This window comes from Oncorhynchus mykiss, chromosome 11, assembly GCF_057628025.1.
Source record: "Oncorhynchus mykiss isolate SJ-2025 chromosome 11, ASM5762802v1, whole genome shotgun sequence".
NCBI classification, from domain to species: Eukaryota; Metazoa; Chordata; class Actinopteri; order Salmoniformes; family Salmonidae; genus Oncorhynchus; species Oncorhynchus mykiss.
This window is the reverse complement of record NC_143032.1, coordinates 3,722,007-3,735,201: the sequence shown is the minus strand read 5'-3', so window position 1 is coordinate 3,735,201 and position 13,195 is coordinate 3,722,007. Positions and strand designations below refer to the sequence as shown.

General features: G+C 44.6%; 1 protein-coding gene across 2 annotated transcripts in view; it reads right to left on the bottom strand.

The window, feature by feature from the left end:
- The window catches only part of ube2wb (ubiquitin conjugating enzyme E2 Wb), a 30,066-nt gene extending 24,346 nt beyond the window's left edge, over positions 1 to 5,720 (bottom strand). For both annotated transcript variants that reach the window (XM_021620038.3, XM_090189221.1), the window contains exon 1: positions 5,616 to 5,720. In XM_021620038.3, coding sequence (XP_021475713.1) covers positions 5,616 to 5,630 — 15 coding nt within the window. In that variant the 5' untranslated portion in view covers positions 5,631 to 5,720. The remainder of the gene's footprint in view (positions 1 to 5,615) is intronic.
- Positions 5,721 to 13,195: the final 7,475 nt, after the last annotated feature.

The following is a 13,195-nucleotide window of genomic DNA, read 5'->3' as shown; positions in this document are numbered from 1 at the left end:
GATGTTTATGGGGCATATAGGAGTGCCAAGAAAGAAGCTCGTCTAAGGTAATGAATGTTTTATATTTTATTTCTGCGTTTTGGGTAGCGCCGTCTATCGCAAAATCTGTTGTTTACGTGTCGAGCTGGCATTTTGGGGGGTGCATGCTATCAGATAATAGCTTCTGATGCTTTCGCCGAAAAGCATTTTAAAAATCTGACTTGCTGGCTAGGTTCACAACGAGTGTAGCTTTAATTTAATACCCTGCTTGTGAATTTTGATCAAGGTTTGAGTTTTAACGAGTACATTTAGCATTTAGCGTAGCGCATTTGCATTTCCAGGTGCCTACTTGGGACATGTGCGTCTCAAGTAGATTCAAGATTAAGGGTTGTACCTGGTAGGTTCCTTGATCATTTGTGTGAGATTGAGGGCATCTAGCTAAGATTGTAGGACGGCCGGGATGTTAAGCATATACCAATTTAGGTGACCTAGCAGAACTAACTCTGAAGATAGATGGGGGGCAATCAATTCACATATGGTGTCCAGGACACAGCTGGGGACTGAGCGGAGTCTATAACAAGCAGCAACAGTGAGAGACTTATTTCTGGAAAGGTGGATTTTTAAAAATAGAAGCTCGAAATGTTTTGGTACAGACCTGGATAGTATGACAGAACTCTGCAGGATATCTCTGCAGTAGATTGCAACTCCACCCGCTTTGGCAGTTCTATCTTGGTGGACAATGTTATAGTTGGAAATTTCAGACTATTTGGTGGCCTTCAGACAAGGCTAGGAAACCAAGGCTTTTACGGTTACCAAAGTCAACAAAATGAGAGCACCTGGGGAATAGGAGTGGAACTGGGGGCTCCAGGGCCTGGGTTAACCTCTACATCAGAGGAACAGAGGAGGAGCAGGATAAGGGTACGGCTAAAAGCTATAAGAGCTGGTCGTCTAGTGCGTTGGGGACAGAGAATAAAAGGAGCAGATTTCTGGGCGTGGTAGAATAGATTCATAATGTACAGACATGGGTATGGTAGGATGTGAGTACAGTGGAGGTAAACCTAGGTGTTGAGTGATGAGAGATCTTGTCTCTGGAGGCACCAGTTAAGCCAGATGAGGTCTCTGCATGTGTGTGGGGTGGGACGAAAAAGCTATCTAAGGCATTTTGAACGGGACTAAAGGCTCTACAGTGAAATAAAACATTAAAAACTAGCCAAGACAGCAGTAGAGAATACATACTGACAGAGAGAGGCATAAATCAATCACAGGTGTTGATCAGGAGAGCTAAGACAACAACGGGTAAATGACAGGACCTGAGTATGAGGCTGGGGCCGACAGGTAAACAAAATTACGTTTATTGAAACAGTCCAGGGGGCATCAGCTGTGTAGCCGAATGATCATAGGGTCAAAAGAGCAGCAATAGGTGAGTCAGGGTGCCGTTCGGTAGTCACTACTACACTGGGTGAGTCAGGGTGCCGTTCGGTAGTCACTACTACACTGGGTGAGTCAGGGTGCTGTTCGGTAGGCGAGGCGAGCAGGGGACACAGTGTTAAGAAAAGCTAGCGGCCAGGGCTAGTAGATGGTTCTTTGGTGCGATATTGTAACAGAATAGCCTGTTGAGACCACATCGAGCGATCACGTTGGCAGTCCAGTTGTGATGGATCGGCGGGGCTCCGTGTCGACAATAAAGGGTCCAGGCCAATTGTCAAAGGGGTTATTGTAGCCCTAGAATTAGCTGGTATATGGGCCTAGCTTGAGGCTAGCTGGTGCTTGCTTCGGGACAGAGGCGTTAGCTAACAGTAGCCACTCGTTTGCAGCTAGCTAGCTGCGATGATCCGGTGTAATGATCCAGAGCGGCAGGAATCCGGTGATGTGGTAGAGAGAAGCAGTCCGATATGCTCTGGGTTGATATCGCACCTGTGCAGACTGGCAGGTGTTGTCCGAGTTCAGGCTGGCTGGTGACCGAGACAAACGTGAAGACCGCTAGCCGTGGCTAACAAAGGCTAGTAGCTAGTTAACTGGCTAGCTCCTGACGGAAGTTCCAGTTATATGGAATAGAAATAGCAGATCCGTACCACATTGGGTGAGGCGGGTTGCTGGAAAGTATAATTAGTTCGTAGATAGAAAGTGAGATTAAGATATATACGTAAAAGCCCGGCTATTTACACAGGATAAGACAAAGACAAACACACACGTCCTACTGCTACGCCATCTTGTATTGCTATACTCAGCCTTGTCTCAGGATGGTAGGTTGGTGGTTGAAGATATCCTTCTAGTGGTGTGGGGGCTGTGCCTTGGCAAAGTGGGTGGGGTTATATCCTGCCTGTTTGGCCCTGTCCGGGGGTATCGTCGGACAGGGTCAGTGTCTTCCGACCCCTCCTGTCTCAGCCTCCAGTATTTACGCTGCAATAGTTTGTGTCGGGGGGCTAGGGTCAGTCTGTTATATCTGGAGTATTTCTCAGGTCTTAACCAGTGTCCTGTGTGAATTTAAGTATGCTCCCTCAGAGAGAGAGAGAGAGAATTAGAGGACCTGCGCCCTGGGACCATGCCTCAGGACTACCTGGCCTGATAACTCCTTGCTGTCCCCAGTCCACCTGGTCATGCTGCTGCTCCAGTTCCAACTGTTCTGCCTGCGGCATGGACCCTGACCTGTTCACTGTCTCGAACTCTGAATGAACTAACATTTACTCCTGAGGTGCTGACCTGTTGCAACCTCTACAACCACTGTGATGATGATTATTATTATTATTATTATTATTTGACCCTGCTGGTCATCTATGAACGTTTGAACATCCTGGCCATGTTCTGTTATAATGGCCACCCCTCAGAGCCTGGTTCCTCTCTAGGTTTCATCATAGTGTCATGTCTTCAGTATCATTAAAGGTGAAGACTGTTATTTTATCAAATCAATTCTCTGTATCATGTAAATTGAATTAACTAGGAAGTCGGGGCACCACGGAAAATGTTCAGGTTACAAAGTTATAATTTTCCGAATATAACTCTTTAGATACTTTAATAGTCTTCCGATATGATTGGTTTAGAAAGAAAAGGGGGTGTGGACCGATAAATGAGCGGGAAAGACAAAATGGATCACTACACACAGTGGGTCATTTTTTCATTGAAATGCTAATCCTTTGCACATAAACGCTCGCTCATTCGGGAATAATTCTCATGCGGGAGAGTCAGTTCATCAGAGAGTCTCTGGTTACTCATGGTGGTTGCTCTATCGGCGGCTCCTGACGGTGTCTGTTGTATTGGATACGTCAGGTGTCCATTGTTCTTAGAGTAGATGTTTTCGGCGGTTGTCGGTATTCTTATTCCAGGTTTACATCATTTCTAGCTGCAGAATTAGTAATTAGTATCTAAGATTTGCTGTTATTCTGTAGGGATCGATAGTCTTAGAGTTTAACCATTTCAAGACTAGTAGCCAATGCGCCACGTGGTTTTCTAGTCTTGGTACTCAACCATTGCAACCACTGGGGGGTTTGCTTTGTCTGAAGAGGATTTCCTCAGGAGGGGGTTTTATCCGTAACAATAGAAAAGGGCGGTTCCATGACGCCAGATCATGTTTGTGCTCACAGGGGGGCGTGGCCGCTGACTAGTTAACCTTTACAGGGAATACAATTCTCTCATTCTAAAAAAGGTTAAAAATCACATTACATCATTTCACAAAAACTTTAATCTTTACTCATTCATTTAGACAAGAATTAGATGCAAACCCCATAATTGAGAAATGTACACATTCAGAGATCGTAATGCGTTTCCTGTCTTCCATGAGATCACCAAATGAAACACACTTGTCATACCCGTCTCCTACGTGTCAACGGACCCTTCCCACATTCTTACAAGTGGACATAGTTTTTTCCTCCCATTTTGGGGATTTAGGAGTTCGGCCAAAGTGAAATCCCTTGTTCTCTTTCCACACTCTCTTTCTGCATGGCCCGGGGGAGAGTCTCTGCCAGGAATTTACAACCTGAGATAACAGAACCTGGGTGTAGGAGAAAATGAGAGAGGGGGAAGCCACGATCTAAAACCAGAAAGGGCCACGTCATGACACTAGGTTCTGGCTTTTCTGAGGGAGTTTTTTCCTAGCCACCGTGCTTCTACATCTGCATTGGTTTCTGTTTGGGGTTTTAGGCTGGGTTTCTGTACAGCACTTTGTGACATCGGCTGATGTAAAAAGGGCTTTATAAATACATTTGATTGTAAGTTGGAAGCACAGAATCGTCTAGAATGTCATTGTATGCTGTAGCGATAAGATTTCGCTTCACTGGAACTAAGGGGCCTGCCCGAATCATGAAAAACAGCCCCAGACCATTATTCCTCCTCCACCAAACTTTACAGTTGGCACAATGAAGTCAGGCAGTAGCGTTCTCTTGGCATCCGCCAAACCCAGATTCATCCGTCTGACTGCCAAATGGTGAAGCATGATTCAGAGAACGTGTTTCCACTGCTCCAATAGCGGTGAGCTTTACACCACTCCAGCCAATGCTTGGCATTGCGCATGTGTGCTGCTGCTCGGCCATGGAAACCCATATCCTGAAGCTCTCAATGAACAGTTATTGTGCTGACATTGCTTCCAGAGGTAGTTTGGAACTTGGTAGTGAGTGTTACAACCGAGGACAGACAATTTTTACGCGCTACGGGCTTCAGCACTCGGCGGTTCCGTTCTGTGAGCTTGTGTGGCCTACCACTTCGTGGCTGCGCCGTTGTTGCTCCTTAATGTTTCCACTTCACAATAATAACAACACTCGGGGCAGCTCTAGCAGTGCAGAAATTTGATGAACTGACTTGTTGGAAAGGTGGCATCCTATGACGGTGCCACGTTGAAAGTCACTGAGATCTTCAGTAAGGCCATTCTACGGGCAATGTTAGGCTATGGAGATTGCATGGCGGTGTGCTCAATTTCATACCTGTCAGCAATGTTTGTGGCTGAAATAGCCAAATCCACCCATATACTTTTGAATATATAGTGTGTGTATACGGACGCCTTAACCTTGCGTCTGCTACTCGCATTAACTCTGTCTACACTAACAGTAATATAACTAACGTTGCACAGCTATTAGCTTAGAAGTGTTTACAATCATAACAGGTAGCTAAAATTTGGACAGCCAGTTGCCTGGATAAGGTTTCAGCTAGATAGGGTGTCAGAAAACAAAGCTAGCTAATCCACTTCATGAATTCAGACAAGCTGACCCAGTCAGCCACCTGACATAGCGAACAACTTTAGCTAGCTAACGTTAGCATTCTAGCTAGCTGTTTATGTTGCTCGCCGCCATGTCACTGCACTCATAAACCACCGGTAACTATGTTTGTTAGTTCAGTTTGCTAGCTAGCTAACTATTTAAAACGTGAAACTGAGAGTCCAACAGGGGGAGGAGGAAGTAGTAGTTAGCTTGCTAACGTCGTTAGCAACTCTGTTCTTTCTAGCTGTTCATGATAACTAGATGCAGGCGTTGAAACCCGAGGTAACTTATAAAATAACAGTTAAAACGTCAAAATAAATGTTTTAAAACCTCGCATCTTAAAACAGACCCGTGTTATTTATATACATACAAATACTGATTTTTTTTGTTTAATCCGTTGAAATATCAGAGGAAAAGATAATAGAAGGTGATGACTGTCTGTAGAGATCCTACCTGCATCGACGCCATGATGGAAACCCCCTGCGTCAGAGCGACGCAAAACGTGACGCTGCGTCAGGATATCACATGGGATGGGGGGGAAGCGTTGTGAAAATGTAGTGAGACAATTCTTTCCCTTTCCCAGGATGTGTTGTGCAGGGCAACAGAAAAGCCAACCGAAGACTCTTGTATTGAATCCTCGAGCGGCGCATTTAATCGGGAAAAACGTGAATTCAATTGAGATGTCACTTGGTGGACTAGAAACTGTACTGAAAAAAAATGGTCAATGACCTCTAGTAGTTGCATCAAGATAAAAGGGCCCGTTTCAAACTGTTTCTCATATTCCACAGATTTTTCCTGTAGATAATCATAACCACTTTAAGGTGTGGAAAAGTGAATAACATTGATCCTTGTATTACGGGCTGAATACCAGCCCAACAACACACTCATTGTCACACTGTACCTCAAGTCAGTACACACTGAGACATTTTTTGTTACTACAATGTCCACAACAAAAGTCCGTTTTAGGTTACATTCACACATACCATGTATTATATTGTTTCATTTTGAACAGAATGATTGTCTGGATGAACCAGTGTGTTTAGATATTATTCCACCTATTCATGTCCCCGTGAGCAAAATGGATCCATGTCAGCAGTGTTATTGCAGAGCGCCTGGTAATCTGACTCCCAAATGACCTTTTTAGGTCATAGACACAGCCTCTCCACTGTCGGGAGGGAGCCAGGAGAGCTGGCCAGATGCCTGAGAGGCTTCAGTGAAATTGGTGCAGGGATAAAACACTCTTCGAGCACGTCAACGATGAATTGCATGTTCTTCCTCTCACATAAAAGGAATTATCATGATCCATTTGACATTTTCATTGTCATCATGATATTATTTTGGCCATTGCCTCATGAATTCATAAAGGCACCTGCCATGTGAGATATCTTATTGCAGTCGCCTGGTAACAATAAGATAAAGCACACACTGCTTCTGCTACCACTTCAGTTATATATATATATATTTGCATTATAATGTCATAAAATGGGGCCTTTACAAAATTGTGTTCAGATTTGCAGTTTTCCTATTGGTCAACAAAAGCCGGTATTGCACCTTGTTTTTGAATTGGAGGGCTGCACCCTCCCTCTTTGAGCAGCGTCACTCGTGGACGTGGTCATCTCCTTCTCGAGCGCAATCAACAATGGCGGATTTCTTTGACAAACAAGCCTAGTGTTGCACGGGTCAGGTGTTTGTTCACCAGCACCCACCCGCAATTACTAATAACAAATACCCAAACCGCCAGACTGTGGTAAAGTGCAAATCTGAGGCCCACACCCAACCCTAATCTGCAAATATAGAAAATGTGCTATAGGCTACAGGCTGCCTTCTTTGAGTAGCTTATGTGTGTCTCGGGTACTGTCATGTCTCCCTCTCTAGTAGTCAACATGTTTGCCAGTAATAAAGATACTATATGCTTGGAGTATAACAGACTTTTTTTATTTATTTTTATAACAGACTTTTTCTTTTTCTAAAGGGGGGGGATGAGTTTCTGGAGGAGCCTGGAGGGGTTGAGCTAGATGGGAGGAGCCTGGAGGGGTTGAGCTAGATGGGAGGAGCCTGTAGGGGTTGAGCTAAATGGGAGTACCATGGAGGAGGTTGGAGGGGTTGAGCTAGATGGGAGTACCATGGAGGAGGCAGGAGGGGTTGAGCTAGATGGGAGGAGCCTGGAGGGGTTGAGCTAGATGGGAGTACCATGGAGGAGGCTGGAGGGGTTGAACTAGATGGGAGGAGCCTGGAGGGGTTGAGCTAGATGGGAGCACCATGGAGGAGGCTGGAGGGGTTGAGCTAGATGGGAGTACCCTGGAGGAGGCTGGAGGGGTTGAGCTAGCTGGGAGCTCCATGGAGGAGGCTGGAGGAGTTGAGCTAGATGGGAGGAGCCTGGAGGGGTTGAGCTAGATGGGAGTACCATGGAGGAGGCTGGAGGGGTTGAGCTAGATGGGAGGAGCCTGGAGCAGGCTGGAGGGGTTGAGCTAGATGGGAGGCGCCTGGAGGGGTTGAGCTAGATGGGAGCACCATGGAGGAGGCTGGAGGGGTTGAGCTAGATGGGAGTACCATGGAGGAGCCTGGAGGGGTTGAGCTAGATGGGAGCACCATGGAGGAGGCTGGAGGGGTTGAGCTAGATGGGAGGAGCCTGGATGGGTTGAGCTAGATGGGAGTACCATGGAGGAGGCTGGAGGGGTTGAGCTAGATGGGAGTACCAAGGAGGAGGCTGGAGGGGTTGAGCTAGATGGGAGGAGCCTGGAGGGGTTGAGCTAGATGGGAGTACCATGGAGGAGGCTGGAGGGGTTGAGCTAGATGGGAGGGCCTGGAGGGGTTGAGCTAGATGGGAGGAGCCTGGAAGTGTTGAGCTAGATGGGAGTACCATGGAGGAGGCTGGAGGGGTTGAGCTAGATGGGAGCAGTTGAGCTAGATGGGAGCTCCACGGAGGCAACACGAAGGCGAAAACAGACAACATTATAGTTTTTTCCGTGAACTATTCCCAGACATGATCACTGTATATGTGTATTGCCAATGTTGTACGGATCACATTCAGTAAATGTACTTTTTTTGTTATGTTCTATCACTTCTATTTAGCCTGATGAATATGAGCATCTCTGAAGAGACCATAGAAGGAAAGGAGGATGAGGTCAATGACCTAATGAAAAGTGTGGACTATTTTTATTAGTGTTTGTGATGTGCTAGTGTGCTTACTTTTATTGTTTATATTTACAAAATGACCATTATATTACTATATTACTTACTGTCTTATTTGTGTTGGTGTAACCGATGTGAAATGGCTAGCTAGTTAGCGGCGGTGCGCGCTAATAGTGTTTCAATCGGTGATGTCACTCGCTCTGAGACCTTGAAGTAGTTGTTCCCTCTTTGCTCTGCAAGGGCTGCGTCTTTTGTGGCGCGATGGGTAACGATGCTTCATGAGTGGCTGTTGTTGATGTGTGCAGAGGGTCCCTGGTTCGAGCCCAGGTAGGGGCGAGGAGAGGGACGGAAGCAATTAGCATCGATTGGGATGATGGCCTGCAGTCCCTCACAGGAATCACAGGTGAATGTGAAGATACTGATGAAGAGGAGTTTGAAGATCCTGGGGACAGCAGCTTGGACGAAGAATATATTCCTTCCCTTTGTGTGCGGTATGTTTATCATTCCAAGCCTTTAGCCATGTTTACATTTTGAAATGTGCATCTTATGCTTCAGCTGTACCGTTTTGGGGCAAATTATTTATTATCCACTTTATTTTCTGTGTTTAAACAGAACAGGTGGATCTCTCCATCCACGGCTGCACACTGACAGACTACCGATCGTCACTGTGGAAGACACAGTTTAGAAGACTCTCCATCCACGGCTGCACACTGACAGACTACCGGTCGTCACTGTGGAAGAGACAGTTTAGAAGACTCTCCATCCACGGCTGCACACTGACAGACTACCGGTCGTCACTGTGGAAGAGACAGTTTAGAAGACTCTCCATCCACGGCTGCACACTGACAGACTACCGGTCGTCACTGTGGAAGAGACAGTTTAGAAGACTCTCCATCCACGGCTGCACACTGACAGACTACCGGTCGTCACTGTGGAAGAGACAGTTTAGAAGACTCTCCATCCACGGCTGCACACTGACAGACTACCGGTCGTCACTGTGGAAGAGACAGTTTAGAAGACTCTCCATCCACGGCTGCACACTGACAGACTACCGGTCGTCACTGTGGAAGAGACAGTGCATGACTCCATCCTTTTAGAAGACTCTCTATCCACAGACACGCCTCCATCCACCGACACACCTCCATCCACAGACACGCCTGACCCACTTCAAGTGATTTGCGAGGATGACATCATTGGCAACCATGCATCTGTCACTTATGAAGACAGTTTAATACATCTGACAAATTTTCTTGTGCTGCCTGTGGATCAGTATTGATCAGTGCCCTGTTCCACAACCGGGGGGAACATGTAAAGATACCCATGTCCTTCCACCCTTTGAGGTCCAAATCAGTTTGAGAGGCACAGCAAGCATCATTGAATGGGTAAATTAATCCAATCCTAACATGGGTTTGTTTTATTTCTCTACATGCAATGAAGGATGTCACATCTTTGAACTTCCTATGTTATTTAGACATCGGTTGGTATCTACTATAGTACGTATGCTTACGCAAATGTATTTGATCCAAAAAAAAGCTGTAATTTGGTAATAGTATTTTTTTAACATCCAGGTTCATTCTGTGGACGAAGGAGAACGTCAACCACAGATTAAGGTTCATGCATAATTTGTCCTCTGGACGAAGGAGAATGTCAACCACAGATTAAGGTCCAAGCATAACTTGTCCTCTGGACGAAGGAGGTTTTCAACCACAGATTAAAGGCAGAAGTCATTCTGTGGACTAAAGGAGGTTTTCAACCACAGATTAAAGGCAGAAGTCATTCTGTGGACTGAGGAGGTTTTCAACCACAGATTAAAGGCAGAAATCATTCTGTGGATGAAGGAGGTTGTCAACCACAGATTAAAGGAGATTGGAGATTGTCAACCACTTGTGGTGGTGCTGTACGAGGAGTTTCTTTATTTATTATCAGTTATATGTATCTTGTCTTATTTATTACTCTTGTATTATGCTTAGCTGTGAGCTAGCACTCTTCCCTGAGTTGCTGTAATACTTTCTGCAATAGGCCAAGTGGGGAATGCATGCATTGCGATTGTATGTGTCAGGACCTGTGGAGGGGTGTTACTCACCATGTGGGGAATGAACACACATGGACAACTGGGACATTGTGATCTTCCTGGGGGACAACCACACCAAGGAATGGATCACAAAGGGCTCTCACAGACATCGTCCTCAACACATGGTGCCTGACACAGACATCGTCCTCAACACACGGTGCCTGACTCAGACATCGTCCTCAACACACGGTGCCTGACTCAGACATCGTCCTCAACACACGGTGCCTGACACAGACATCGTCCTCAACACACGGTGCCTGACACAGACATCGTCCTCAACACACGGTGCCTGACACAGACATCGTCCTCAACACACGGTGCCTGACACAGACATCGTCCTCAACACACGGTGCCTGACTCAGACATCGTCCTCAACACACGGTGCCTGACACAGACATCGTCCTCAACACACGGTGCCTGACACAGACATCGTCCTCAACACACGGTGCCTGACACAGACATCGTCCTCAACACACGGTGCCTGACACAGACATCGTCCTCAACACACGGTGCCTGACACAGACATCGTCCTCAACACACGGTGCCTGACACAGACATCGTCCTCAACACACGGTGCCTGAAGGAGCTTCGTAAATACCTCAACTTCAGGAGGGTTACGTATTTTCTCAAGAATCCTTCCCCCCTATTTAGCAATTAGAATCCTTCCCCCTATTTAGCATTTAGAATCCTTCCCCCTATTTAGCATTTAGAATCCTTCCCCCTATTTAGCATTTAGAATCCTTCCCCCCTATTTAGCAATTAGAATCCTTCCCCCTATTTAGCATTTAGAATCCTTCCCCCCTATTTAGCAATTAGAATCCTTCCCCCTATTTAGCATTTAGAATCCTTCCCCCTATTTAGCATTTAGAATCCTTCCCCCCTATTTAGCATTTAGAATCCTTCCCCCCTATTTAGCAATTAGAATCCTTCCCCCTATTTAGCATTTAGAATCCTTCCCCCCTATTTAGCAATTAGAATCCTTCCCCCTATTTAGCATTTAGAATCCTTCCCCCTATTTAGCATTTAGAATCCTTCCCCCTATTTAGCATTTAGAATCCTTCCCCCTATTTAGCATTTAGAATCCTTCCCCCCATTTACAATTAGAATCCTTCCCCCTATTTAGCATTTAGAATCCTTCCCACTTATTAGCATTTAGAATCCTTCCCCCTATTTAGCATTTAGAATCCTTCCCCCCATTTACAATTAGAATCCTTCCCCCTATTTAGCATTTAGAATCCTTCCCACTTATTAGCATTTAGAATCCTTCCCCCTATTTAGCATTTAGAATCCTTCCCCCCATTTACAATTAGAATCCTTCCCCCTATTTAGCATTTAGAATCCTTCCCCCTTACTGGCATTTAGAATCCTTCCCCCTATTTAGCATTTAGAATCCTTCCCCCCATTTACAATTAGAATCCTTTCCCCTATTTAGCAATTGGTTACAGATATTGGTCCATTATATATTACTCCAGTACTGTCCTCAGAGACCACCAGAAAAATTTATACAAATATTGGTCTATTGGTCACAGAGGAAACCCTGCTTTAGGGGATTTGTTTGACATGCAGACAGCCAAAGGAGGATTACAATTTAGTTGATTTCATGATGCTCACTATGACTTGATTTCATGATGCTCATTACGACTTGATTTCATGATGCTCATTACGACTTGATTTCATGATGCTCATTACGACTTGATTTCATGATGCTCATTACGACTTGATTTCATGATGCTCATTAGGACTTGATTTCATGATGCTCATTACGACTTGATTTCATGATGCTCATTACGACTTGATTTCATGATGCTCATTACGACTTGATTTCATGATGCTCATTACGACTTGATTTCATGATGCTCATTACGACTTGATTTCATGATGCTCATTACGACTTGATTTCATGATGCTCATTACGACTTGATTTCATGATGCTCATTACGACTTGATTTCATGATGCTCATTAGGACTTGATTTCATGATGCTCATTACGACTTGATTTCATGATGCTCATTACGACTTGATTTCATGATGCTCATTACGACTTGATTTCATGATGCTCATTACGACTTGATTTCATGATGCTCATTACGACTTGATTTCATGATGCTCATTACGACTTGATTTCATGATGCTCATTACGACTTGATTTCATGATGCTCATTACGACTTGATTTCATGATGCTCATTACGACTTGATTTCATGATGCTCATTACGACTTGTCTGTCAACTGTGGGACCTTATATAGACAGGTGTGTGTGCCTTTCCAAATCATGTCCAAATTAATTGAATTTATCACACACAGGTGGACTCCAATCAAGTTGTAGAAACATCTCAGGGATGATCAATGGAAACAGGATGCACCTGAGCTCAATTTTGAGTCTCATAAGCAAAGGGTCTGAATACTTATGTAAATAAGGCATTTCTGGTTTTCTATATTTAATACATTTGCAAACAATTCTAAAAACCTGTTTTGGTTTTGTCATGATGGGGTCTTGGGGGTAGGCCAGTGACCTCAATTTATTCCATTTTGAATTCAGACTGTGACACAAAAAAAATTGGGGGGAAAGTCAAGGGGTGTGAATACTTTCTGAAGGCACTGTAGATATAGATAGTATAGATATATATAGTATAGATATAGATAGTGTAGATATATATAGTATAGATATAGATAGTATAGATATAGATAGTGTAGATATAGATAGTATAGATATAGATAGAATAGATATAGATAGTATAGATATAGATAGTATAGATATAGATAGTATAGATATAGATAGTGTAGATATAGATAGTGTAGATATAGATAGTATAGATATAGATAGTATAGAT